Here is a 27,778-nt window from a genome sequence, read left to right as displayed (position 1 = left end):
CTTGGCTTTGAATCCCAGCTCAGCCACTCAGTAGCTATGACTGGATAAGTTACCCAACTCCTCATATGAGGTTTAGAGAGAATTAGAAATAATCTTTATGTAAAATGCATAGCTGGGCATCTGGAACTTCAGAGATGCTCAGTGAATGTAGCTCTTTCGTGTATTCCTCCCCACCTCCACCTCCAAGAATCATGTTATTCAGTGTGGAAAGTGCATCATCTACCTCTGGACTGAGATTCCACAGCTGTTCAACAGCTGCACAGAAACAATTACAGAGGACAGGAAGGAATCAGGCTGCTGCAGCTCATTACGGCTCTGCCTCTAGTTGGGATCCACATGGCAACAAGGGATCTTCTTGGGCTTTTAGGGAGGACGATGATAGCACTTCCCCCACCGCACCTCCCATACCCCCAAAGCTGGCTAAATCCATAGTCTGCAGCCCCTCGAACGACTGGTTTGTTTGAAGAGGAAAGTGAATGTCAAGCCTAGGCCAAGCTCTCCAGTCTGCGTAACAGCAGCAGACAAGCAGGGCTTTAAGCATCCAGGGCAGTCCTGAGGATGGAGGAGACCCCAAGGTCAGGCAAAGGCAGGCTCTTCTAGCACATCCCTCCATCCTTCCCACCCCATCCTTTGAGAACACTGCTGAGTGCCAGCAGGGAGGGCCTCTTATTTTTGTTTGAATTAAAGATAAGACAAGTTGTGTCAATCTCAGATTCCTCTTTAATCACAACTTGCCCCCCTTCTGCCACCCCCAGAAGAAGAGACCGCCCAAGCAGGAGAAAGGATCTGAAGGAAGCCCCAGCCCACTGGTTTCAGCAGCAGGTTTATTTCCTGGCTTTATGTGGCTCCCCTCAGCCCTGACGGTGGGATTTGTGCCTCCAAATCTGGGGAGGGGTGAACTGCCGAAATGCTCACTCAGCATCCCCCCCCCCACCAGCAGACACTTTGGTCAGAGGATCTCCCCACCCTCCCCAGAGGAGAACACAGCATGCATTTCAGGGCTGATAATGGGATTAATGAAATGGAGTGTGCAACTGCTCCATGGATGAAGCTGTGGCTGTTTTGATGAAGCCTGATTTCTAGAACCATATTCGTAAAGAGAATGGACCTTTCACTTTCAGTAACAGTCCCCAAGGGCTTTGTGCTGAAGCAAATAATATTGGAATCAGGTTGAATTAGAGAACAGACATCCCCAAAACCTGGGTGCAAAACACCACTCAATGCTGGAATCCCTGATGTCACTATGTCAGCATACCTGGTGTAACCACTGAGCCCGGTGAATTTCGGGCTCTCTTTTTAGCCTGTTCGTAATGCAGACTATGGCTACCACGGCAGCTCACATGGTGCCTTGACTCACCGCAGGTGTTTGACATTCATTACCTGGTTCAGTGCAGCCCTACAGCAGGAAGTGTGGCTTCAAGGGGCACATGGTTTGTCCAAAGCCACACAGGTAGCAAATGGCAGCATTATCTTGAGCTGAAGTCCCGCTGACCCCAAACCCCTTGATCTTAACCTTTGGGCTGTATCAGTGGTCCCCAAACTTCACTGAGGTTTATAATCACCGGGGAATCTTTAATAACCACAGGTCCACTGTAAGGCCAATTGAGCTGTAGACTCAGGGCAGGGAGGTGGACACCAGAATTTTTCAAAAGGTCCCCAGGTGATTCTAGTGTGTAACTAGGTTTGGGAACCATCGTGCAGAATACTCTAGTCTCCTTTTTACTAAGGGGCTCCTCTTTCATCTTTCAGGATTGCTGCAGGTGAGGTGCAAATTCGCCCCTCACCCTCGAGTGAGGGTCATGCAGCCGGCTGGACTGTCAGGTGTTTATTTGCAGTGTGGGAGAGGCCACTTGCCTAATCTAAAAATTGCAGTTCCTCGCTTGAGAAGGCTGGGTCAGGCCTGGTTCTGTTTGTGACATGGCTGTGCCTTCAGCTGGAAATGGAAGATTGAATCGCAACGGCTGCTTTGCTCTCTTGGAGAGCACAGGGCCTGCTCCCAGAGCCAGAGAATTTAAATGGGCTTTCTCCCTCCCCACTCCACCCCCAGCGTGTTAAATCCTGTCAGACGCCCCTGAGCTCCTCTTCAAATGCAGGACTCTTGGCCATGATAAATAATTACATCCTTCTATTTGGACTCCGATTCCAGATAGTAGTAATCCAAGAAAATCCAATAATGACAGTTGCATTAAGATCCTTCTTCCAGGCTAAGCAGAACATCTGTTTAGACATATTTTTAATCGGCAAATGCTTCCTGTGTTGAGTCCTCAGCAAATTAAATTTCTCACTGGACCGAAGGGGAAGCTGTCATTCAATAACCCATCTCTGGAAATTACACCCCAGTCTCTTTCCAGGTGCACTTAAGATTTTCCCATGCTGACTTGGCTGCGTGCAACTGGCCCTTACAATACCAGGTCCCGTGTGTCAATAGACAGAGCACAGCTTGCCTGAGAAACACAGGGCATCTGAGTGTTATTCCTTTGAATAGAGAAGTATTTTTGCCCCTTCTCCAAAGATTTGGTGGCAGAGGAAAATTAAGAGACTTGTTGAAAACCATATGGGAAATGAATAACAAACTTCCACTTGCTACATCGCTGCCTGTGATTACTTAAGACTTGGTGATTCTCAGGATGTAAACATTCAGGGCTTCAGCGCTGCCAACATTTTGGAGAGGTTTCCGCCACAGAATTGTTTGGACTGTGGGGCTGTTTATTTTTAGAGTAGCTCATCCCTTCTTTAATTCATTCATTCAAAACACAAAAATACTGAATGCTTACTACCAGCCAGGGACTGTGTGGGGTGGGAGAATAGAATGGTGGACAAGCCAGCCACTTTTCCTGCCCTCATGGAGCTTCTGATTTACTGGAACAATTCACATCTGAAATCTTTTTAATTTCAGAATATTACGGGGGTACAAACGTTTTGGTTACATAAATTGCTTTTGTACTATTTGAGTCAAAGTTATAAGTGTGTCCATCCCCCAACATCTGAAATCTTGATGCAAGTTGTCATCTAGGGCTGGGATAGCAAATTGCAATACCTGTCCTGGAGGCCGGGCAGGTCGTGTAGATGGGCGAAGTGGGCTGAATGGGATAGTGGGAAGCAGGAGAGAGATTCTGGCAAATGGAATACACACTTTGACTGTGGGGAGCAGGTGCCTCTTAACTCTGGTGAGTTGTGCCATGACGGAAGATGGGCCTGCTGTTGCCAGATCTTTCCATTTTTAAAGAAAAACTAGAAAATCTGGATTCTTATGTGAAATCCCTTGATTTTTAAAAGTTGGCTTCCAAAGTGAGATTTTTAAAAAAAACATACTGTGGGCCAAAAGTGTCCAGCCCAAACAAAAAACATCTGTGGGTTGGGTTTATCCCAAGACTGCAAGTGTATGACTTCTGTTCAAGAAATTCTAGCAGTAAAACAATTGTTAGCAGGTTTAAAAATGAATTATTTGATATATACCAACTTTTCAGGGCTGGCAATATGATCAACTGAATGAGTAGGGACCCCTTATAGGAGCATAGGAATGCTGAAAAAAAATAATCTTTTCCCCGCCCCAAATTTAAAATACAGAGTCAAGTTAAAAGGAATGAAAGGTAAATGGCATGCTCAGAAGAGAATAAGGGACATACACTCATAGAACTAAGCTTCAGAGGGTGGCAAGATGTGCAGAGGACACTGAAACTGAACTGGGACTTGAGGGACTGGAGGCTGGTGTTTTAATGCCCATGTAATGCCCACCTAAGTACAGGAGATGTGGCCTTGGTCCCAGGTGAGGCAGGAAGTAGAGACTGAGATCCTGTATGAGTTGAATACCCTCAAAAGGCTCAGAGGTGTGGCAAGAAATCCTGCTCTCTTTCCTAGGCTCTAAGTGAGAGTAAAATATCTTCTATGAGAAACTGAATCCCAAAGCCTATTCCTCATGCATGTGTCAGTTCTCAAATTAGACTTCCTGTGTATAGAAACCCTAAACTGAGAAAGTAACATAAAAATTGATCTGGGACCGATAGAATCCCAAGGGCCCTGAAAAAATGCAAAACAGGGTTATACCCATGATCTAAGGCATATGGGATTCCCGTGGAAAGGAATAACCTCCCCTAAAAATGAAAACACTTGAAACACAAAAAGTTAGTCCAAAGTTAGTCCAGGAGGGGGAATGTAGAGACACAATAAATTGGGGAATTGTTATCCCAAGATGTAGAAATAATGAAACAATCTTAAGGAGATTATATTAATATATATGACTAAAATGAGTAAAGAGCCAAAGGAAGAATTTGAAACTATAGTGGGAAAAAACAGGGCAATGTAAAAAAACAGAGAAGGCAGATTTGAAAAAGCACTAAACAGATCTTCTATAAATGATAACTATATTCATTGAAGCTGGAATGAGAGAAATAGTATGTCAGACACAACTGCAGAGAGAATAGGTGAAGTAGAAAATAGATCTTAGGAAGTTATAACAAATTTCAGCACTGAGAGATAAAGAGACATAAAATGTAAAACAAAGAAGAGACATGGAGGATACAATGACAGTGTTCACTGTGTAAACAGTAGGAATTCTAGGAAATGAAAGAACTTTCACAGAGAGACTGGGAAGGAAGAAGTATTCAAACAGATCATAAATTAGAATTTTCCAAAATTGAAAGCAGATGTGAAATTTCAAGAATCATAATGAGTCCTAAACAGAGAATTAAAACAAATATACATCTAGACAATTATAATTGATGATGAGGAACATTAAAGACAACAAAAGAAGGAAAACAGAACAAAAGATGAAACAGATAACAGGTAAAGGAACGACCATTACACTAAAAAGATACCTTCCACTGGCAACAATGAAGACCACAAGGCACTGGAATACTCTGAAGAAAAAATATCCGTCCACTTAGAATTCTAAACATTCTCAGCTAAACTTTGTTCCAAGAGTGAGGATAAAAGATATTTACAGATAAATACTGAGAGAGTTTATTATTATCATGAAGGAATATTAAAAAATGCATTTCCAGACAGGAGAAGTGGGATGATGTAAGAAACAGCAGTGAGGAAAGAAATGGGTGAATATGAAGGAAACATAAATCCATATTGCAAACAAATTGAACCATAGGTAATAGTGATTAATTTGGGGGTTTGAAAGCAAGTAAACAATAACATGAAAAATTGGAGAGTCTTTTTTACATATGCAAATTAAAGTATTTTAAAAGCCTTGTTTCTCAGAATGAGACTAAGGATTCATATTTCTTCCAATCTGTCTTCTAGCTCACTCTTTTTTGTTTGTTTGTTTTTTTGGAGACAGGATCTTGCTCTGTCACCCAGGCTGAAATGCAGTGGCCTCCTCGTAGCTTACTGCAACCTCAAACTCTCGGGATCAAGCATCCTCCTGCCTCAGCCTACAGAGTAGCTGGGACTACAGGCACTCGTCACCATGTCTGGCTAATTTTTTTTTCTATTTTTTTGTAGAGATGGGTTCTCACTCTTGCTCAAGCTGGTCTCCAACTCCTAGCCTCAAGCTATACTCCTACCTCAGCCTCCTAAAGTGCCAAGATTATAGGTGTGAGCCACTGGACCTGGCCTCACTAATTCTTTATACTTTGTTAAGTATGAATGTTAAAAGTTAAAGATAATACTAAAGAATAGAAAGGAAATAATGGAAATAAAAAGTAAATATAGAAAATTTTTTTAATCTAATAGAAAGCAGAAAAGGAGCAAAAAAAGAGGAAAGGCAAAAAGAAAGCACAAAACCAAAGGAAGGAAATAAGTCCAGGTATATCAGTTATAAAATAAATGTAATTCACCTATTAGAGGAGAGATTCTCAGGTTGATCATCAAGAAAAATGGAACTTACGAATATATCAATGTCTAACATTGAAAATGTGCATGTCAGAGGGTGGGATGCAGGGAAAGAGGAAGTCAGAGAGAAATTTTAGCTGTGATATGTTAATATTAGAATATAAGAAAGATATAAAATTAATGTGTCAAACATTCAACTCAAGAAGCTAGAAACAATGGCCAATTGATTTTGGGTAAGGATGCCAAGACAATTCCAGGGAGAAAAACTAGTCTTTTCAGCAAATGGTGCTAAGACAACTGATGTCTTAGCACATGCTGAGGATGTACCTTCATAATAAAAATAAAACAAGAAGTGTCAACGTGAACTGTTAGAGATATCAACTGTCAAACCTAATACTTAAGGAAATCGGACATTTCATATTTAATAACCTAAAACCACTGAATTGTACACTTTAAAGGAGGGAATATTATGGCGTGTGAATTGTATCTCGATTTTTTTTTTAAAAAAGAGAAGAAGCTAGAAAGGAGACACTAAAATAAAAGAAATGAAAATAGAAGGAAGTAATAAAATAAATAAAATTAATGTAATAAAAGAATCGACAAACCCAAAAGCTGATTTTTAGGGAGAAAAGTCTAAAAACTGAAGAGAAAATGCTCCAAGTGAGAATAATGAGGGATTTTAGGCAAGTGGACTGAAAACAGAACTTTAAACTGTCTGATGAATGACACGAATGCGGATCTGGGCGTGGTCGCCGCAGGTGTAGGCGTTCTGCCCCACCGCCCACCTCTGCCATTTCCAGCGCTGTAACACTTGGACTCAGAGCCTTAAATCAAGCCTCCATTTGTTTCCCATATTCCTGTCCTGAGGGTCCAGATGTGCTGACAAACGGGGAAGAGCTGGGGGTTTATGAGGCTCAGCTTTTTCCAAGGTTTATCTTACAAAGAATTTATGTTTCCGGGGTCACAGACTGGTCCACTTTCTTTGTCGTACTGGGCAAATTATTTCAAAATTTGCAACACTGACAGAATTGGTTCAAGGCAAGGGATGGACTCAGCTTGTTCCCCCATGCCCATGTCCGTGAGCAGAAAGCATACCCGATCTTGGCCCCACCCAAAGGGCTGTGAGTTGTCTGGGCCCACTGGAGTCTGTGGCCTCCTGGGGCCTCTTTCAAGGTCTCAGACAACCCGGACGCACTCCCATGACAGGCCCAGTACACACACTACACTTTCTCTTCCCCTCGTCTAGAAAACTACCCCCAGGGGTTCCAAACCCTGAACAGATCATATACCCACTTTAGCACACATGTTTTAATACTCCTTTTGTGGAATCGTGGATAATATAATCTTAACCATCATTCACAGGAGGAGTCAAAGGGCAAAGTAGATGGTAACCTGACTGTCTTGCAGATGGCAAGGAGAATGCCACGTTTCTGCACAGCCCTGGGACCTCGAATGCTGCAGCCCAGTCCTCTCCCCGGGTCCGAAGAGCCACAACTTCAAGGACAGAGAGGATATGGCCTGGAGGAGTCATCCCCTACGTCATTGGAGGGAACTTCACAGGTCAGTAGCCCCAGACAAGGCCTGCCGTGGGGCTGGGGGCTTGGCCTGTCTAGGTTGAGAGAGTCCTAGGAAGGGCTCGGGTGGGATGGAGAGATGCCAGGGACCACAGCGGGCCTGCCTGCCCTGCTCCCTTGTGCCTGCGAGGCCTGGTCCCTGAGGCCTGAGGAAACTGCACTCTCTGTTGGGGCTATATCCTCAAAGCTGGTCACCTTGTTCCTGAGGCTTCATGTTGGGGAGTGACCTGTGACCCCCGTCTTGAAGGACTGACAGGGTTTGCACAATGGGTGTGTGAGGACAAGCCCTCCAGGCAGATGGAAGCACGTGAGCAGCTGCACATGGTGGCTCGCCTGTCCTCTGCCGGAATGAGTGCCCTGGACTCAGGGGTCCCTGCCCCCCCAAAGCAGTGCACCACCTGGAGACCAGGGGGTTCCTGGGCCCAAATCCTGCCTCCAGCATTACCAGCAGGACGCCCTGGGCAAATTACTTACCTCTCTGTGCCTCAGTTCCCTCTTCTGTGAATGCGGGTGATAATATTTTCTACCCTATCCAGTTGTTTTGGAAATGAAACGAATTACTACGGATAAAGCACTTAGAATAGCGCCTGGCTCATAGTAATTAGATATTATTTGCTACTGGAGTGAAACTAAAACTCCTGACAGTAGTCTGTGAGGCAGCCCCCCTAGCCCTCGCCGGCCTCTTCCGCCCTCCCCCCTCTCCCCTCTGTCCCTGCGCTCCGGCCTCCCCAGCCCAGCTCCGTCCCAGCATGCCCCCTCCTAGCCCCCTTAGCGCACCACACTTGCACTTGCCCTGCTGTCCGCCTAGAATGTCTCTCCCACATCTTGGCCCGGCCGGTTGCTTCCCAGCATTCGAGTGTCACATCAGGGGACCCATCACAGAAAGGCCTCCCCAGACTCCCCACCGCCCCGCCAGCTCCCGTCTGTCCTGACACCTGCTTTATAACCCTTACAGCACTTGCCATTACCTGAAGTTACTTTGCTTATTTTTTGTCTCTGCCCAAGCTCTGCCAGGGCAGGATGTTTTTTCTGTCTTGTTTCCCCTCCTGTGTGTCCAGCACCTCGAACAGGGCCCGGCACGCACTAGGCACACGACACCGCAGGTCTGAGACCAGTGCCAGTTGAATGCCTGAGTGAGGGGCCTCTCTGGGTGACTTTCCCAGGCTCTTGGTGCCATTTGTAAGTCCTTCCCCTCCCTGTGGCTCTGTGACTTCCTCTGTAAGAGGTGGTTGATGAAGGCAGATGCTCTGAGGACTTGCCAAAGCCACTGAAAGCCACTGATGAGTAAGTTAGTGAAGGAACTGAGAGACCCGGATGGGACGGGGACCTGGAGCCTGGGAGAGAGCCCGAGCTCCTCCAGCCCCCTTCCTCTTCCTCCGTCCTGCAGGTCCTGCAGGTCCTGGGTTCCCTTTGCTCCCATTTGTGGCAGGAAGCCAGGGCTTCCTCCGACAGGCACTTAATTAGGGGCCCCAAGACTTCCTCCTGCCCTCAAGGCACTCTGTTCTCATAGCAGAGGAAGGTGGGCACTTAAAGCATTGAAACGGAGGAATTATAATTCAATAGGAACGTTGGTTCTTTGGTATCTTAGCTGTTTCCTTCAGATCCGGTTTGCTTTTCTGACCAAAGATTTATATTACCTTCATCGAAGTGAACTCGTTTTGTACATTAGACTTCTGTTGACCCAGAGATTTCTGTTATTCTGTAATTTGTTGCATTGCTATTTTGGTGAGTGAGTGAGCTATAAACAATTTGAACCAAAAGTGTCAAGATGTCAGAAATAAAATGGACAGCTGAGTTACTCTTTATTTTCTGTGTGTTTTTGGGAACAAGATGATACCACATCGCTCTAGACTAGGATGGGTGTCTGCCCAGCGCTGCTTTTGTCATTGTTGTTTTTGTTTTGCAACGAGAGCCCCCTAGAACTGAGACCCCCCCATGCCCCACGATCCTTTTTTTATGTCTGCTTTTTCTGTGTCTTTCTCATTGCTTCTAGCAAAATTAAAACAGTCTTCTTTCTGTCAGATTGATAGATTTTGAAAAGAACTTACTGACTACATGTAACCATCAGACTGGAGAAGCTCAACAAGTTTCCATTCAAGGAAATAGGAGGACAGGTTCAGGGAAGTGTGACATTCACCTGTTTTCAGAGGCCTTATATGAAATTGGGCTCAAGGATCTCCCAGAAGACACTGCAACCCCACACAAAAGTACACAGACATCTGTACAAGCAGAATGTTTGGAGTGTCGGAGAGCACCGTCCTACAGGGCTAAAAGAAAATGGGGGGGGTGAGATGCAGGCCTGGTGAGCTGATACCTCGTGCTTGAAAAGCTTACAATTTCCAAACTCATTAATCTGGGTAGGGTTTTTTAAAAGTTTAGAAAACACTTTTAATGCAAAGGAAAAGTTGGGAAGCCCAGGATATTTTGAAATCTATTTTTTACCCTCCCTTCCAATCCACAAACTCTTACTCTCTAAGTTTTGATAATTCAGGAAAGTTACGTTGTATTTTTAGCAAGGGAAATCCTTATTCTTACCACATTTCTATTCTGGGTCACCAGAGCAAGCTTTTAAAAAATTTTTTTTTAAATATTTAATTGACAAATAAAAAGTGTATATATTCAAGGTGTACAATGTGATGATTTGATATATTGTGTCATGATCACCACAATCAAATTAATTAGCATATCCATCACCATCCATGGTTATCATTTTTTGTGCATGGGGAGAGGTGAGGACACAAAAATCTACTCTCTTATCACATTTCGAGTAAACAAGACAGTATTATTAATGAGCTTTTCTTGATCTACGGAACAAGCTTCGTCCTAAGCCTGTGTAAAGCATCTAAGGAAAGTACGGACTCATTGACGTGACCAGCATTTGCTCTGTTGTTTCAGGAAGCCAGAGGGCCATTTTTAAGCAGGCCATGAGACACTGGGAGAAGCACACCTGTGTGACCTTCATAGAAAGGACCGATGAGGAAAGCTTCATTGTGTTCAGTTACAGGACCTGTGGGTGAGTAAGAGAAAGCAAGGCCGCCACAGCAGAGCCAGAGAACCAATCAGATGGTTCATGAGTCTTGAGTTTTCTCTGCAAAACTGTTTCCAATGAGCTGTTGTTTATAGGAGTCCAGGGTTTGCTAGAAACTCCTTCCCCTCAGTGCAGTCACAGACCAGTGGCAAAGCAGGTGGGGCCAGAGGAAGACTCCAGGGAGACCGGGGGTCCTGCCACTAGGAGAGCAATGGCAGGAATGGGTGGTGTGTCACAGGGAGAAGGACGTAAGGCAGGGGTTCTTAACCTCTTGGCATCAGGGACCCCACTGAGAATCTGATGAAGGTGGGGGCTTTCCTCCCTCAAGAATGGATGTACACATATGCAAAATTCTGCATGAAACTGAGGGGACTCCATGGGCTTACAGACTTCCTACAGAAATCATAGCTTATAATAAAATGACTGGCTTATGAATAAAGTTATCTGATATGCCAGTAAATGTAAGTGTGATGTACTCCCCTATGGAAAGAAAAAGGTTCTCACATTGGGTCAAAAACCCAGACCCAATGACATGTTCTGTACAAAGATAGTTACTGAAGAAAATGACCCAGAGAGGTTTAAAAGTAAAAGGAAAGAAGCTATAGGCACATGCTAACAGAAAGAAAGGTGGGATCACAAGTTTAGTTATATACTAGGTTTTTGTTATTTTGTTGTTTTTGTTTTTACAGTCAGAAAGTGTTTTAAAAAAAAGGCGAGACAGTTTATAATGAGAAAGGATACAAGCTACGGCAAGATTATAACTGTCATAAATCTTCATGCACCAAATAGCATAGCATTAACAGTCATAAAACAAGCCCCAGGGAATTCAAGGGGAAATTGACAGAAACACCAGCAACAGGAGACTTATTTCATTTTTGTCAGCCCAAGTAAATCAGTGTGAAGTTGACCAAAAAGTAAGTAGAGATTCATAGAGTATCTGAAAAATATAATTAATAGAGTTGATTCTATAGGTCCATCAGATTCTGTAATCTGATAATACACTTTTAAAGTGCCTATTCAAGGAGTATAAATCTTGACTATCTATTAAGCATTAAGAGCATCTTAATTGATTCTAAAAGGCAAAAACAGCATTAAAATATTCCCTGATTTCAAAGCAATGAAGCTATGCATAATAACAAAAATGGAATAAACATTACCTGGTAAGTTAAAGGCTCCCCCCTCACCCCCTTTTTTATACCTCTCAGGTCACACAAAAATCAAAATTAAAATTGCAGAATGTTTACATAATGAAAGCCCTACAATTCAAAATGAAAGAGATATAGCTAAGGCTATGTCCAGAGGAAAAACGGCACCACCAGTTCACACCAAAGGCAATGAAATATTCAATTCCAAGAAGTTAATGAAAAGAAATAAATAAAACCCACCACCATCACCAGAACAAAGTAAACCTAATGAGAGCACAAGGAAACAGCCAAGGTGAAACATTTTATAGGGCTAATAAATTCAAGAGCAATTATTTGAATAAACAAACAAAAAACAGAGGACATTGGTACGTTGAGACGGGAGTCTGCCAACCTCCTCTTTGCCGGCAAATTAATGAGCTTCTCTTTCCTTCTCCTCAAACCACTTGTCCTCGTTCTTCTGATACGGCCTTGCGGGCAAGTGCTGAACTTTCCGTAACATAACCTCAAGATGGTATATAAGCTTCTAAACCCCCTTGGAGGGCGAGTAATCACTCTGTGATTCTCTTTGTATGTATGTTAATAAATTTATATGCTTTCTCTCCAATTAAAAAATACCCAAAAAACAATAGCTAAACCACTCATTAGTTTGAGACAGAAAGTGACTTGCAGAAATACACAAAATTACAAATAAAAAAGGGGGAAACAGCCACAGATTCAGCAGAATCATGAAAGAGTAGTTTGCAAAGCTCTAGGGCAAGAAATGTGAAAATGTAGATAATACGAAAGATTTCAAGGTAAAAATTACTAGCACAGACCAATAACTTTGAGAAAAATTGAAAATTGGAGGGAAAAAGCTCTCTCTCCCAAAGCACCAAATCTGGAGTTTCATAGGTGAATGCTTTTAAACCTTCAAGAAACAGATTATTCTGGTACTATTTAAGCCTTTTAGAGCATAGAGAAAGAGGGACACTTCCAAATCACTTTTAAGGAACTATCATAGCACTGCTACCCCGAAATGACAAAGATGGCACCAAAGGAAAAGAAGAAAATTATAGACTCATCTCACATATGAATAGCCATGTGGAATCCTAAATAAAGAATTCAGCAGTATACTCTAGCCAGGGTGACAAAAGGAGACCCTGTCTCAAAAAAGAAAATAAATACATAAATGAATGAAAAATAAAGAATTCCACAGTAGAAGAAAAGAAGAGTAGGCTGCCAACTAGGTTTATCTCAAGAACGAAAGACTCGTTCAACATTAGGAAATCTTCGTACCACGATTGATCCATCAAAGGAGAGAACAATAGATGCTAAAAGGCATCCGCAAAATTCAATATGCATTTTTTGTTACAAAAAAGTAGTCACGGTAGCACAGAAATAGACATCAAGGATAGATTCTTGAATTACAAAATATATATATATTATTTATCTATTTGTATGTATATATGTGTGATTTCAAACCAAAAGCCCGCATCATGTTTTAACGATGATATTCCTAGAAGCATTTCTGTTAGAGTCAGGAAAAAAAATCAAAGATGTTTATAGTCACCACAATTATTCTGCATTGTTTTGGAAATACTAACTAATATAATTAGACAAGAGAAAGAAATAAACACTGTGAATATTGGCAGGAACGAGGCAACATTTGCAATGTTGGAAGTTAATGTGATTGTGTGCTTAGAAAACCCAAAATATCAACTGAAAAACTGTTAAAAACACAGGGAGATGCTGTTAAGTAACAGATCACAAAATTAGTTAATTAACCAAAAATTAATTACTTTTCTTTATACATAAAATAGTTTGATATGCTTTTATAATAGGGAAAATATCACAACCCTAATAGAAACATAATAGATACTATATCTAAGAATAAACTTGACAAATATGCAAAAATGTGCCAGACCTATAGGAAGAAAATGCTAAAACTCCAAGGAGCCTAAATAAAATAAAATAAAAATAGAAATGCATACCATTTCCTGGTGTAGGAATACTCAACATAGTACAGATGTCAGTACTCCCTAAAATAATCCATAAATTCATGCCATTCTGATTTAAACACCAACATTTTTATATACATATATATGTATGAACTTTTTTTTAGAACTTGAACAACTGATACTAGAGTTTATATGGAAGAACAATGTAGAAATAAGATATATAGAGAGAAAGAAACAGTAATGCCAGAGATAGGGGTCTGATGGTATATCTAAACATACAGAATGTTGAAATGCAAAATGAAGATAATAGTTAAAATAATTTGGAACTTAAGAAAAAATAGATATATGGAAAAAAGGGTTCAAAATGAATATACCTATACACAAATTTAGGTAGCATTTTAAATGAGTGAGAGAACGGTGGATTAGTCCATTGGGATGTTTGAATACTGGGATAATCTGTGAAAAAAAAAAAAAGAGTTGGATTCCTACCTTACTTCTTATACCAAAAAACTATTCTAGCTGGATCAAAGATGTAAACATAAAAAAAGAAATGAAAAGAAAAGAAAAGAAAGAAAAAGACCCACAAGAGCGTTAGAAGAGCAGAAGTGTAGATTTTATTTATAATCTTGAAATATGGATGGCCTTTCTCGGCAGTAAATAAGAAAATGAAGACATTTTATAAATTTATGTTCAAAACTTTTAAAATTTAACCTAATTTAAATTTAAATTTAAAATTGAACACTTTTATATGACAAAAAGAAAACCAAAACAGGACATAAAATAAAACCAAAATCAAATAACACAGTGAGAAAAATATTTGTAACACTTTTGACAATCAAAATTCTAGTTTCCTTAATTTACAAAAATGGTTCTTAAAAATCAATAATAAAAAGATGGACAACCCAAAAGAAAAATAGGGGAAGATATGAACACATAGTTCACAGGAAAAAAAATACAAATATCCCATAAAATATGTGAAAAACTATCCAACCTCATTACAGTGAAATGCCAGTTTTTAACCTATCCAAATTGACAAAAATTGTTTGATAAAACCAACATTGGCCAGGGTGTGGGTAAATGGGGCTTTGGATATATTATTAGTGAGTATATAAGTAGACAACATTTGAGGAGTGCAATGGATAGTATCTGTCAAAATTTCAAATGCACGTACCCTTTTATCCATTAATCCTATTGCTGGAAATCTACCCTACCATGAGCAAGTAAGAGTCCAACCGTTTGTTTTGTTTTTTGTTATTGTTGTTGATTCGTTTGTTTTTTTGGTTTATCTTTCTCTCTCCCCTGTGACGTTGTTGAAATAGCAAAAACTGGAGTTAGCCTAAATGTACAATAGGAAACTGATGAAATAAGTTTTAGTACTAAAAAAAAGTTTAGTACTATGAAATAAATATAATACTATGTTGCTTTGAAAAGAATGAAGGAGATCTGTATGTGCTGTTGTATAAAGATCTCTAAATTAAGGAGGACAAGAAGCAAGATAAAGAACAATGTACATGGTGTATTATGTAATTTAAATGCTGCTATAGAGAGATATCTATATCTCTCCATATATCCATAGCATCAAAATTTTCTGGGCGAACATGCAAGAAACTGTTAGCAAAGGTTATCTTTGGATAAAGAGATTGGGTGTGGGGGTGAGAGACTTAATACTTCAATCTTTTGTAATATGGCCATGCATTTTTTTTTAATTTTGGGTAGTGAAATTATGGGCCATGTTAGTTTCTTTATTATGCCTTTCTGTACTGGGCATAATGAAGGGAGTCATCTGTAAGGGCCCCCCGATAGTGGTACCAAGATGCATGCTTTGCAGAGACGCAGTGGCCTTTCCTTCCTTGTCTCTTCTCCTGGTCACCAGAGACGGTCCAGCAGAGACACGGGCACTTGGGGACTGGAGGGGTGGGCGTGGTACGTACTTTATTTCAGGGAATGAGGCCATGCCATTCTTCAGATTCTCAAGAGGATCCATGACCAAAATGGTCAAGAACCATTTTTGGGGGGAATTGTGGATGGGAAGTTGGACAATGAGAACACGTTCACCTCTGAAAGTGTGCGTTCTTTTACGCACATGCACGCACACACACACAGTGGTCGGCAGGGGCTGGGGAGAGCTGCTTCTTGCTCTGGATGTGCCCTGACCTGCTGACCTGCCATCTCTGCCACTGCCCAGCTGTTGCTCCTATGTCGGGCGCCGAGGAGGAGGCCCGCAGGCCATATCCATCGGGAAAAACTGTGACAAGTTCGGCATTGTGGCTCATGAGCTGGGCCACGTGGTTGGGTTTTGGCATGAACACACCCGGCCAGACAGAGACCAGCATGTCACCATCATCAGAGAAAACATCCAGCCAGGTAAGGAGGCCTCTGTGGAGTCTGGAAGCGACTGGCCAGGCAGGTGCCATCCGCAGGGCCAGGAGGGAGGGAAGGAGAGGGCTTGCAGCTGCTGAAGATGGAGCAGCCACCCCACTCTGCAGGTGTTTGTCACCAGCACTGCCACTGTCCATCTATGGCTTCCTGGGAGGTCATCTGCCATGGCTGGCCAGTGAGAGCAGAAGCGGAAGGATTTCCCATGTTGTAGAGGACAATGAAATCCAACTCCATTTCCTAAAAGGAACACAATCCACCAGAACACTGTTTCAGCCTCAGAGCTGATAAATCAAAAAAAGGATTTTCCTGGCTGCTTTCTGAGTCATTTTTGCTGATAGGCAGCACATCTTTTCGAAACTGAAATACAATTAGAACAGGAGTGTGTGTGAAAACAGAGTTTCTGCCTAGAAACATTCTGTCCCAAGGCAGATAAAGTGTCTAGATTTTTAAAAATTCCTTCTTATGTCAAATAATTTTGTATAAAAGTTCATATTGAACAAGAAAGTAGCTAGCTGATAAATAAGATTGCCTTAAAAATGCTTTAGACTTAGAGAATCTAAATTGTGAACTATCTGGGATTGAATTTAAGTCTTTGATTCATTTTCTTTTGTTTCTTCGAATTGAAAGCTCAGAGTTTTTTGGTTATTTTTAATTTGGGGACATTAGATTGATAACTAATTTGTATGCAAACTTAGTTTAAGAGTTTTGAGTCTCATTGGGGGAGGGGTCTTGGGTGGTGGGGTTGGGAGAACATAGGGCTTGCTCTAAGTCTCAAATTTCCAATCTATTAAAAATGACAAGAAGCACCACAAACCCTGTTGTTTGACTGATTGGGCTAAGAGAGCCCCGAGAAGTTGCTATGGGCCCTCGTCTCCCTCCTCTGCCTCCTTTCAGGTGCCTGGCTTGGTTTTCAAAGGCCTTAACAGAGTGTTGTGTCACAGGTCAGGAGTATAATTTCTTAAAAATGGAAGCTGGGGAAGTGAGCTCTCTGGGAGAGACGTACGACTTTGACAGCATCATGCACTACGCCCGGAACACCTTCTCAAGGTCGGAATCTCTGCTTATGCCTCTTTTGTGCTTTTCTGTGCCTGCCGCAGGCTTGGGTTGGATTCCTGGAGGTCTGCGGAGAGTAGGTCTCTGCATGCTCCTAGCAGGGCTGGCCTGTCTGTCCTTGAAATACAGTGGCCTCTGGGCTGCAGTGAAATATAATCTAATCAGGTTCCCACTAATAAGATTGAATCCCATTGTGAAGCTGGCATTCCATCATGCCCTAATGTCACAAGCAGCAAACTGGAAAGGGGAAATTATTGAAAGGTTGGCTGGGCTAATAACTTAGAGGCTCTGTGTAAAATTTCCAGTGGGTGGGGGACTCTTCTCAAGCACGTCCTTATATTAATATAAGCGTGGTGGCAACTCACCGGTCCTCCTAGAAGAGGTTGGGTCTCTTGGAAGCTGGGCCATGTCAGAGCTGGGAGGGCTGCAAGTCATGGGTCCATTTGAGAGGTGAAGACTCTCAGGTAAGGCTCCAGCCAGCTCATGGGTGCACAGGTAGGTGGGGTCAGGATGAGAACAAGCACCCAGGCCTCTCACCTGCAGGTCGCAGATGATGGGAACCGGTATACCCACGTAGGGTCTGACCAGTTATTTGCAGCACGGGTGGGGTCTGTTCCCATGAGCTGTGCCGAGCGGATGTTAGGGATTTTTAATACTGCCCTTGCTTCCAGACCATGTAAGTGTCATCCTTGAGTTAAAGAAGATACACAAAGTAAAAATATTTTTTCTCTTGCCACTTTCTTTTCAGTCTCCTGTTAAAGCCAGCTATTTGCTTTTTTTGTTTATTTATTTAATTATTCCTCCCAAAAGATTTTAGGTGACTTCCAATATACACATGGGACAACAAGAACAAAAAAATAGGTGAGGAAACTGGGGGAAAGGAGAGGGAAAAAAATAAGGGTAGAAAGCTAAGTTGAAGCCTGGAATACATTTAGTGTTCAGAACAGATGCCATAAGGTCATGTACACTTTGTTGAGGTTGGCAGCAAATCCTGCCCTACGCTTCCTAGCGGTCACAGCAAAGAGGGCAACAATGCACTTCATGAGTCTCTATGTCCATAAAGATTAAAGGAAACCATTTGCTCAGGAAACATAAGGCTCTTGGGAGTGAAAGGGGAACTATTCACCCAGAGCTCCTGGGTTCTTGGGTAAGGCTGCTGAAAGCATCCTGTTGATGAGGTCAAAGGATTGTGGGAGGATCTTCCGATCCTCAGCATCCCAAGTTCTCAGGGCGCACTGTTCCTCTGGCCACGCAGCTGTCTCGCCGTGATCTCTAACCTGCACCCAGGCAGGAGCCCTCTACAGCTCTAACGGGTGCAGTTGTGTTGAAGTTGGCATCTTCAACAGCACTTGCAAGTGGCATGAGCTTGAGCCTCCCTGGACACTTTGCTCTTCTCCTGCTGCTTGTCAAAGATGCAAGTAGAAACATGGAGAGACGAAGAGTCCACTGAGCTGAGAGGCAGAAGACGGGTGCTAGTCCTAGTTCTCCTGTGAACCTTGCTGTTGAGGAGACGCAGACAGGAACCAGGGGCAGCCGTGTGATTGGTGAAGTCTCCACCTCCCTGGGCCTCAGTTTCCTCATGAGAGGGTTGGACTAGATGTTCTCTGAGCCCCTTCCAGCTCAAACCTTTCACGTACACTTTCTCAATCTTGTGCAGGGAGGTGAGAGGTTGACAGATGTGATTTCATTCACTGCCATACAGGAAATCTGAAGCTGGCGGGGCTTCCTCCTCCAGCTTGGGAAGCTGAGATTTGTCGGTGTCCACTGTGGGCTGTGCGCGGGAGTCTCGGGAAGCCAGTGGAGGGCCCACCCCGCAGATGTCAGAGGTGGGATGCTTTGGGAAATGGTGCGGGGAATACCCAGGCCCCACCCCATCCTCCAAGAGCTGCAGGCTGCTACTAGAGACAGAGTATTAAATCTGTCAGGGAACCAGTGTCAAGTTGGCCCAAGTGAGAAGCTTTTCCTTGAGTCTTGTTTCTGTAACTGTCATAATGCTTCATGATGCTTTATAATTTATCTATTAATTAATGTTAATTTATCTGTTGCATTCCCTTCTCCCTCAATAGACTGAGATCCTTGGGGACAGAGACTAGCTCACTCTCTTCTAGTCCTCAGCACCCAACCTGGTTCCTGGCACATAGTAGGTGCTCAACAGACGTCTGCTAAATAGATGAATTAATAAATGAATTCAGAAGGGCTGGGGAATCTGCAATGCTGGGGAATAGGGAGAGTGGAAATTTCCGTTATGCTCATTGCAATTGTTTCCACATACTCCCAAGCGCAGTGGTCACTTTATCGAAGAGACTGTCTAGGTCTCTACCATGCAGGGCATTTGTGGTTGTAGGAACAGCACTGCCCTCTCAGCGCCTGCTCTGTGTCAGGCGCTGCACACGCTCCGAAGCCAAAGGCCAGGACAGGAATGCAGGCAGAGAATATTACGGACCAGAATTTCATTTCTTGTCTTTCTTTTTAAAAAATCTCTACTTTTTTCCCCTGTGATCTCTAGCTCACAATCCCATGCCTTTTGCCCCTCAGGAATAGCCATTATCGACGCTATTGTCCATGTGAACCATTTCATCAGCACAGACCAGTGGAAATTCTTGGGCCAAACCCATGAAATAATTTGTCACCCAAAGTCCCCAGAATCCCCAGGAGGGCAATTGGCAGGGACAGACCTGGGAGGATGGGCTCCTTGGAGCAGAGCCACTCCCCAGGCAGACGGCCCTGCCTGCTGCTATTGCGTTATATCTACTGCTGCAGAATGGCTGACCCCCAAACTTAGGGACTTATAACCTCAGCCTATTCTTTTTTTATGATACTGTGGGTCAGTCTGGCTCGTTCTTCCCTGCTCTTGCCTGGGATCACCCACAGCCACAGTCGTTTGATAGCTTGATTGGGCTGGGGCGTTCACGGTGGCCAGTCACACATCTGGCACTTGATGCTGCTTGTCCATGGCCCTTGGTTCTGCAAGGGAGCCCCTTGGTCCTCATTTAAGTGGCCTCTCATCCTCCAGGAGGCTGGACCGGGACTGCATGGGGACTCAGAGTTCCTAGACAGCAAGCTGAGAAGCTGCAAGCCTCGTAAGGCCCAGGCTCTAGAACTTGCATAACATCATTTCTGCCACATTCTCTTGGTGCAAGCAAGACATAGGCCAGCCCAGACTCAAGTGAGTGAGAAACACATGCCCTCTCTTACTGGGAGGAGTGGCAGCTTCCCGTTGCAAGGGGCTACTAGGAGGAGCAACTCATTATTTCAACCATCTGCCACTGCTACCTTCTCACCTCCTCCCCAGAGTTCAGAATGGTTTCAGCAAATCTGTTTTGCTGCAGGTGAATACCTGCATTGTCCTTTCTGCCCATTTCTTGCATGGATTTTCAGAAAACTACTTTGTTCAGTGGATTCGTACTGGTGGGCTTCTCTGGCATTTTGTCAGTATTTTCCCCACTCTGTGACTCTATGTCATTACTCCTGGTCACATACCCCCTGCTGCTGGCCTGCACCTTGTCTTGGCTTCTGTAAAAGAGTAGAAAGTAGCCTGCAGAACATACACTCATCTGGGGGGCAGATGCTATGCCCTGCTGATGCAAAACCCAATCTTTGTGTGTCTCTTTACGATTGAGCTATCTCCTTCCAACTTTACTCCCTCTAGTTTATTGCAGTTCTTCTCCCCTCCCCCTTGCTTGGACAGAGGCATGGGGAGTGGTGTTTTTGGAGGTTTTGTTGGGCAAGGGTCCAGGAGATGAGGGGATAGTTTCTGGTACAGGGGCGTCTTTGTTTGAGAACTCAGAGCTGACAGTTTTATTCCCTAAGGCATCCGCCGAACTCTTTCTTAGTTTAGCAGAATGACAATGCTAAGAGCTGCGTGAAAGGGGGGAGGAACAGCATTTCAGTGTTTTACACAGAGGATAGCAGCTCTCGTAGTAAACATCTTCCAGAGCGGGAAGCGCTTGCTGGCAGCTCACGGACCTGCAGGGGAGGGAGTCCAGCACCAAGGAGCTGTCTGAGTGTGAGCCAGTATTGTTCCTGATGTTTTGGTTTTTGAAGTCTCCAGTGTTCTTAGCTCTATAATTTAATGCACATTAAGGCCTACTGTTTCTTGGGCAGTGGGAAACACTGGCTGGAAGGTGAGCGCCATGCCTGCTTCGCCATCACTAGCTCTGCAGCCTGGGCAGGTCATTGAAGCTGTGCAGGCTCAGTTGCCCCAGCTGTAGAGCGAGGACCCTGGTGATAATGGCACCTGTCACCTCGGGTGTTATGATGATGAAATGATATGGGGCGTGTAGAGTGCCCAACCCAGGGCCTGGCACACAGGAAAGTCCTACGAACAATGAGTACATGGAAGAACATAGTCTCTACATGGTCCCACTGGCAAAGTCACCTGTTTGGTGTGGCCATGAGCAGAGTTAGTTAGCGTGGGGTGCTTAGAGGTTGTGATGACGCTTATGTTTGTGCTGCAAAATTCCTTTCCGCAGGGTAACCAAGAAAATAATTACAAATGGACACATCTTTGGTTAGGGCAGAAGGACCTGTTTTTGGAGTAGCAGGTTGCTGAGTTTAGAATTTTGCATGGACTCATCACTGGTGGTTTCAAACTTGGTGAAGTCAGTGAGGGAGACCAAGGATTCCACTGAAGTTTCTCTGGAGGACTCTGGACCCACAGATGAGGCAGTGGGAATTAAATAAAGACAGGGCAGAGGGTTATATTTGGGTAGAGGGATGCTGAAAAGGAAATTGGCAGATCATCTAGAATCCCACATGCTAAGGTTGGAAAGTGAGCTTGAAGTCTGATTTAGGGAAAAAAACAACTATATACTAAAACAAAAAGATAACAAAGTGATATAACCAGGAAGAAATAGGGGTAATATGTATTTTCCTAGATAGTGTAATTTGGGGAAACGGAAGTGCTTGAGAGAGAGAGAGAGAGAGAGCGCACACAGCTAATAGCTGGGTAACTAGGCACACTCTCACATTTCCTTCTGGATGCAAATGACTATTTTGCAAAGGTTTTTGAAGACAGTGCCTGATCTTGGCTGCATAATTTAATTCAAGCAGAATTTCTTGAGGCCTGCTATGCTCCCATCCCTAAGGACAGAGATAAAGGACCCAGTCTCTCTGCTTGAGGACTTACTTTTAGCAAAGAAGACAAACACTACCACTCCTCAAAAAAGACAATACAGTATGACAAGAAGAGACTAGACAAATGAGTAGGGCCCAGAGCAAGGAATGATTAACTCCAGGTGGGAGTGGTAGAAAGGGCTCTGGGAAGACCTTTAAGAGGGAAAGACTTCGGATTGGGGTTTTGGAGCATGAAGAGGAGTTTGTGCATAGACAAGAAGATGGGGCATGGGCAGCCTGGGGAGAGGATAGCACAGGCAAGGGCATGTTTGGGGCTAGAAGGAGCTCAGTGGTGCTTAAGACAATTAGTAAGTGGAGATGTCAGGAGATGCGGCTGGAGGGGACGGCAGAAGCCAGCCAGCAAATGACCTAGATCCAAGTGGTGATGGGAAGTTGGTGAAGTATTTTGAGCAAAGAGGGCACCTCCTACCCTTGCATTTCAGGAAGATCACGCTGCAGCATTGTGGGATGGGGAGTAGAGCAGAAGTGGCTGAGTCTACAGGGAGGGAGGCCACTTAAGAAGCTGCTGGAAACAATTCAGGAAGGGAGTGCTGATCACTGAGCCAAGGCAGTGGTCCGGGAACGAGGAGGAGGGTATGGATTCCAGGCGCGCATGGAAGGTGCAGTGGACAAGACCTGGCTACCGGTTTCCACAGGAGAGTGTGAGTGAGAGGTTGGAGCCGAGGTGCCTTCAGATTCAGGCTCAGAGGATAAGGGATAAGGGCCATGGAACGAGCAGAGGAAGAATGAAAGCCTAATGAAATTTGGTTTTGAGCCTGTTGCACATAAGAGGCCGCCCAGAGGACAGCCTGGTGGAGGTGTCATCAGGCATCTGGGGCTTAGCAGATGGTTCTGGGCTATGAACCCAGAGAATTAGCTATGAACTGATGAGCTAGGAGCTAGGAGGTGGTTAAAACTCACAGGAACAGGTGGAACATGGGGCGAGAGGAGAATAGTGGGTGAGGGCAGAAACCACAGGGCATGATTTGAGGGGGAAGCAGCAGTGGCTCTCATCTCCCTGCTCAGCAAGAGCAGCGCCCTGGAGCCAGGGCGAGGGTGGGGGTGGGGTCCCAGTGCTGCAGAGCGGGCAGGTGGAGATGGAAAAGTGGCCTCCGCTGCTTCGTGAGTGGTGACCATTGCTGATGCGGTCAGGTCACAGTTGCATGAGGAGCAAAGGAGAGGGCAGCCATCCGAGGACGGAGACAACACTTTTTAGGGACTTGGGTAAGAAGGGAAGGAAAGAAACAAGGTGGTAACTGGGCAAGGAGCTGGTTCAGGGAAAGGCCTCACTTCCTGGAGAGGCCCCGGATGGAGGTCTTGAGGCAGAGGAGGAGGTTCAGAGCCGGCAGCGTGCCGGGCAGCGGGCGGGTGTAAACCATGCCCACCATAGGGCGGGTGCTCAGCCGGTCCTCCTGGTTCCCACTCGTCTGTTGTGGAAATGAAGCTGTCATTTTAGATTTCAGTCATGTAGGAGTCGAAGATGTTAGGGATAAAGGGGCTGCCACGACCACCTAGGTCAATCTCTTATTCAGAGGGGTAAACTGAGGCTCAGAGAGAGGAAAGGACTTGTCCAAGCTCACCCAGGTAGCAGAAGCAGACCTGGTTTAGAAATCTCTAGCCCAGGGCTCTTTCCGCTACCTCTTGTTCTCTGCATTCATCTCATTTTCCACCCGATTGCCCTCTTGCCAGCAAGGCCCCCAGACTCCGATGAGCCGCGCATCCGCCTGCACTTGCTGGCCAGGCCTGGGAGTCTCCCGCTGTCCCAGTTCCCAAGCTCTCCCTGGGGTGGCTCCAACACTGCTGTGTGCACAGCACTGCCTAGCGCACAACTCCAGGGGGCACCGCTCACACCGTGGCCTCTCTGAATGGTACTTCCCTGCGTTGTGCAGCGTGGTGCTGGCCCTGGGGCCTGACCTGCCAGAGGCTTCATGGAAATACTCAGTGTGCATCAGTAAGGACGCCCTGGGCTACTGGGCCAGGGCATATTTTTGAACTTGGCAGAGTCTTCTTGCCGTTGGAAAGTGAGTCGGCTGCTGATGGAATGGAATGTAAAAATGCCAGCACGAGCGAGGGGACCTCCTCAGTCATGCCAGCCGGGGAGAGGCAGGCCAGGGGCAGGAATGTTGATGGGGTACAGTGAGGAAATGAAGGCGGGAAATCCCTCACGGGCAGCCCGATGGCCTTGACTTTTCTTTCTCTCTCTGTTTTTTTTTTTTTTCCTTCCTGTAGAGGAGTTTTCTTAGACACCATCCTCCCCCGTCGAGATGACAATGGCGTCAGGCCAACCATTGGCCAGCGTGTGCGGCTCAGTCAGGGAGACATAGCTCAAGCCAGGAAGCTGTACAAATGCCCAGGTAACCACGAGCCGCCCTGGCATCTGGGAAGCACGGTCCCTCTCGCTGGGAAAACAACGCGGGGAACCTAACGGGCTACTCCTCGGGGTCCTTCTGGTAGGAGGTGCTGGGCAGCGTAGAAAGCGGCACAGCGACATGATTGCAGGTAGCGAGGAGAGCATCAGGTCTTAGAGCTCACAGCCGAACTTGCGGGAAGCTACTCTGGCAAAGTGTCCGGAAGAGGAAGAAGGAAGCAGAGCAACAGCAAAGAGGTCTCCAGTGCAGTGTGCTCCCGTGACAGCGAGACAGTCCTTTCTGTGGGACTAGGGCATGTGGCTTTGGCCAAACAAGAACCAAGGGGGACTTGGAGGGAAGACAGAGAATGAGGGAGAATGTTTTGGGGAAGGTAGGCTCAGTTCCTTGGCCTGTATGAAAGTCCCCTCTCCTTGAACTTGCCCTCTTTGCCTCTGTCCCCTTGGCATCATCATCATCACACACACACACACACACACACACACACACACTCGCTGCCCTGGGGTAAGCACTCCTTGGCCCTTTAAGCTATTGTGCTTCATTACCACTGATGGGACAGGGTGCAGGCCAGTGGTTTTAGGAGGAATGAAGGAGATTCCATTACCAACAGCCTTTTCCAGCCCCCTAAACCAGACCGCGAGTTTACTTAGAAAATCTGGGCTGTCACATTGTTCTGCTAAGCAGGACGACAGGGCATGCCAAGCGCTGCGTGGGGCTCGCTGCCTCAAGAAACTCTAGGAAACATGTCCATCCAGCTATTAGTCATCTGGCGGCGTGTTAGGGCTAAAATAGGGGACACACATATCAGATAACCTTGCTGAATTTAAAAGGAAACCTTATAGCATTCCCTGGGAAATGCCACAGTATTTATTTAGTTATAATGTATATGCTGCTCACTTCCCTAAAGGATTCGAGGCAGCTGGTAAATACCATGGAGTCACACAGTAATGTATCTGTTCTTGCAAAATGTTGATGATTATTCTAAAATAATTTCCATGGAACCCTCGGGGGTGTTGGCTGCCAGGCATAATCTTCATGAGGCCTGGCAGTTGTTCAGTAACGTGATACCGAAGCGTCGAGATCCAGGATTTCCTGGGGCCAATGATGGGCAATTCTCTACACATCCCTTCCTGCAGCTCCCCAAAATACGGAGCTTCAAGTCGTCTCGAGGAGTAACTGGAAGCTCGGGCAGTTGCCATGCGGAGGTTGAACTGCACATAGGGAAAGATGCTTAAGGATGCTTGTGTCCTACACGGCGGGGGTGGCCCCGTACAAGGAGGGCACTCAGCAAAACAGTGTCTGTATCTTTGGCGTGTGAATCCCCGGGCATTACGGAAATACGAAACCTGCAGCTTCCAAGTATTCATGCAAATGAAGGGAAATATTTTTCTCATGCATAAAGACCAGGCCCTAGACTCATAAGCAGGCAGCCCTCAAACACGCAAGGGCAGCACGGCTTGCTAAGCTATATTCCGCCTCCCTATGCCTCTGCATTTTTCTGTTTTCTTGGCATCTTTCGGAGGTGGGTAACAGAAAAAGAAGAGGAGAGATTCAAATTAACAGCTGAAATGAGTTTCAAAGCATTTTTCTTCTTTTTGCTTCACCTACGTGCACTTTCATATTTTCTCTGCCACAGATATTATTACTATTATCAATTATAATGGCTACTCTAGATGGAGCGCTCACTGTGTGCCAAGCACTGAGCTGATCTGTTTCACATGATGCACGTGATTTCACTACCCTTCTGAGGTAGGTCTGCCCATTTTACAGATACAAAAACTAAGGCCCAGCAAGGCTGGAAAACTTGCCCACGGCCACACAGCCTGCTGGAGAGCTGAAATTCATGAGCTCTAGGCCAGGCTCAGTCCTGGAAGCCTCAGAAGAAACCCTGGAGTGTCACTTTTTGGCACCCAGACCCTACTTGGGCTTTTGTTTAGCCAGAAAGATGTCAGTCTGCCTGGCTCGGTTCTCATCGGCCTGTTCTGAGGGCTCTGCCTGGTGACGGGGTGCGTGTGCGCGGCCGCCCTGTGTGGGAGCCGCCTGTGCGGGGAGCGGGTGCGTCACGTGCCACATCACAGCCGTCATTTTGCTCGTGCAGCGTGTGGGGAGACCCTGCAGGACACAACAGGAAACTTTTCCGCGCCTGGTTTCCCAAACGGCTACCCTTCCTACTCCCACTGCGTCTGGAGGATCTCGGTCACCCCGGGGGAGAAGGTAGGTGGGGACCCCTCGGGGGATGGCGTGGCACTCGGCAGGGTGGGTGAGGCCAGAGGAATTGTTCTGACTGTTGACAGTCTCGATGAGAGCTGCGTGCCAGGCACGGTGCTGCTTGCTGCCTCATGGTCATTATTTCTGGACTTCTCAGCCAGTCTCACGGGTAAAATGAAGGCCTAGCACGTACTAAATGTCCACTAGGTTATAAATCAAGCTAACAGTTTGTAAAATAAAGTAGGCTCTATCCTCTGACCTTAATAAATAAACTACGATAATGTCCTGGACGGCAAGGAGCCAGTTGACAATTCTGAGACACACCGGAGAACCGCTCTGGAAGGTGGCAGCGTGGGGAGAGCCAACCACACAGGCTTCCCTTCCTCCACCCGCCATCTCCCATTCCCGGCCTCAGGAGCACACGTGTCGACACCCTTGCCCACCCTTGCCCGCATTCCCAGGCACCATCCGCTCCTTCCTTGCAAACTCCTTGGCAGCAGGGGTGGGCTGGCCAGGTGTGCAGTCCACTCTGGAGTGAATGAATCCAGAAAAAGGCCTTTGCGTGCCTGGAAGTGGACTGAGAGCTGTTTGGACAGGGAACTCCAGGGTCCTTGGTCCCTGGCGTGTGGCTTAGGGACTAGACAGGCTCTGGGTGGGCATGTTCCTTTTGCTCTGAAGATTCCATGACCCTCCAGAGCTGAGCCCAGGGTCACTTTTACCCTGGTCCAGTGATGATACGTTCTCAACCCTACTGCAGGGTACTACTCTTATACCCACGATATAGACAAGGAATTTGAGGCTTGAACATTAAGGAAATTGCCCAAATTCATAGTTAAGATGGAGAACTGGGAACTGGGGGTTTGCACTACAGAGCTTGTCTTTTTGCCACATCTCTCTACAAATCCGAGTAAGTATTCTGCAAGTTGTCTCAGACTAGGTGCAGCCATCTTTGAGAAGTCCTCTCTGCTCCTTGGGACTAGGCTAGGGGACAGACACCTCCTGTGTCCCCAGAGCAATCATACCTATTGTAGCATGTCTCACAGTATTGTGGCTGCTGGTTTATTTGTCCTTCTTCTAAACCCTCAGCTCCCTGGGGATGGAGATTGTTCACCCCCAGGCTCCCGGCCCCCCACACAGTCTACAGCACAGAATGGTCACACTAAGTATGTGTTGAATGAATGTGTGGATGGAT

At 45.4% G+C, this 27,778-nt stretch overlaps 1 protein-coding gene across 1 annotated transcript in view; it reads left to right on the top strand.

Moving 5' to 3' along the window:
* The window catches only part of TLL2 (tolloid like 2), a 106,351-nt gene that overhangs the window by 45,793 nt on the left and 32,780 nt on the right, over window positions 1-27,778 (top strand). Inside the window, exons 4-9 of the mRNA XM_069460580.1 lie at window positions 7,189-7,341; window positions 10,251-10,368; window positions 15,651-15,829; window positions 16,786-16,891; window positions 24,242-24,366; window positions 26,477-26,592. Coding sequence (XP_069316681.1) covers window positions 7,189-7,341; window positions 10,251-10,368; window positions 15,651-15,829; window positions 16,786-16,891; window positions 24,242-24,366; window positions 26,477-26,592 — 797 coding nt within the window. The remainder of the gene's footprint in view (window positions 1-7,188; window positions 7,342-10,250; window positions 10,369-15,650; window positions 15,830-16,785; window positions 16,892-24,241; window positions 24,367-26,476; window positions 26,593-27,778) is intronic.

Source organism: Eulemur rufifrons, chromosome 28 (assembly GCF_041146395.1).
Source record: "Eulemur rufifrons isolate Redbay chromosome 28, OSU_ERuf_1, whole genome shotgun sequence".
Lineage (NCBI taxonomy): Eukaryota > Metazoa > Chordata > Mammalia > Primates > Lemuridae > Eulemur > Eulemur rufifrons.
This window is presented reverse-complemented; position numbering and strand designations above follow the sequence as displayed.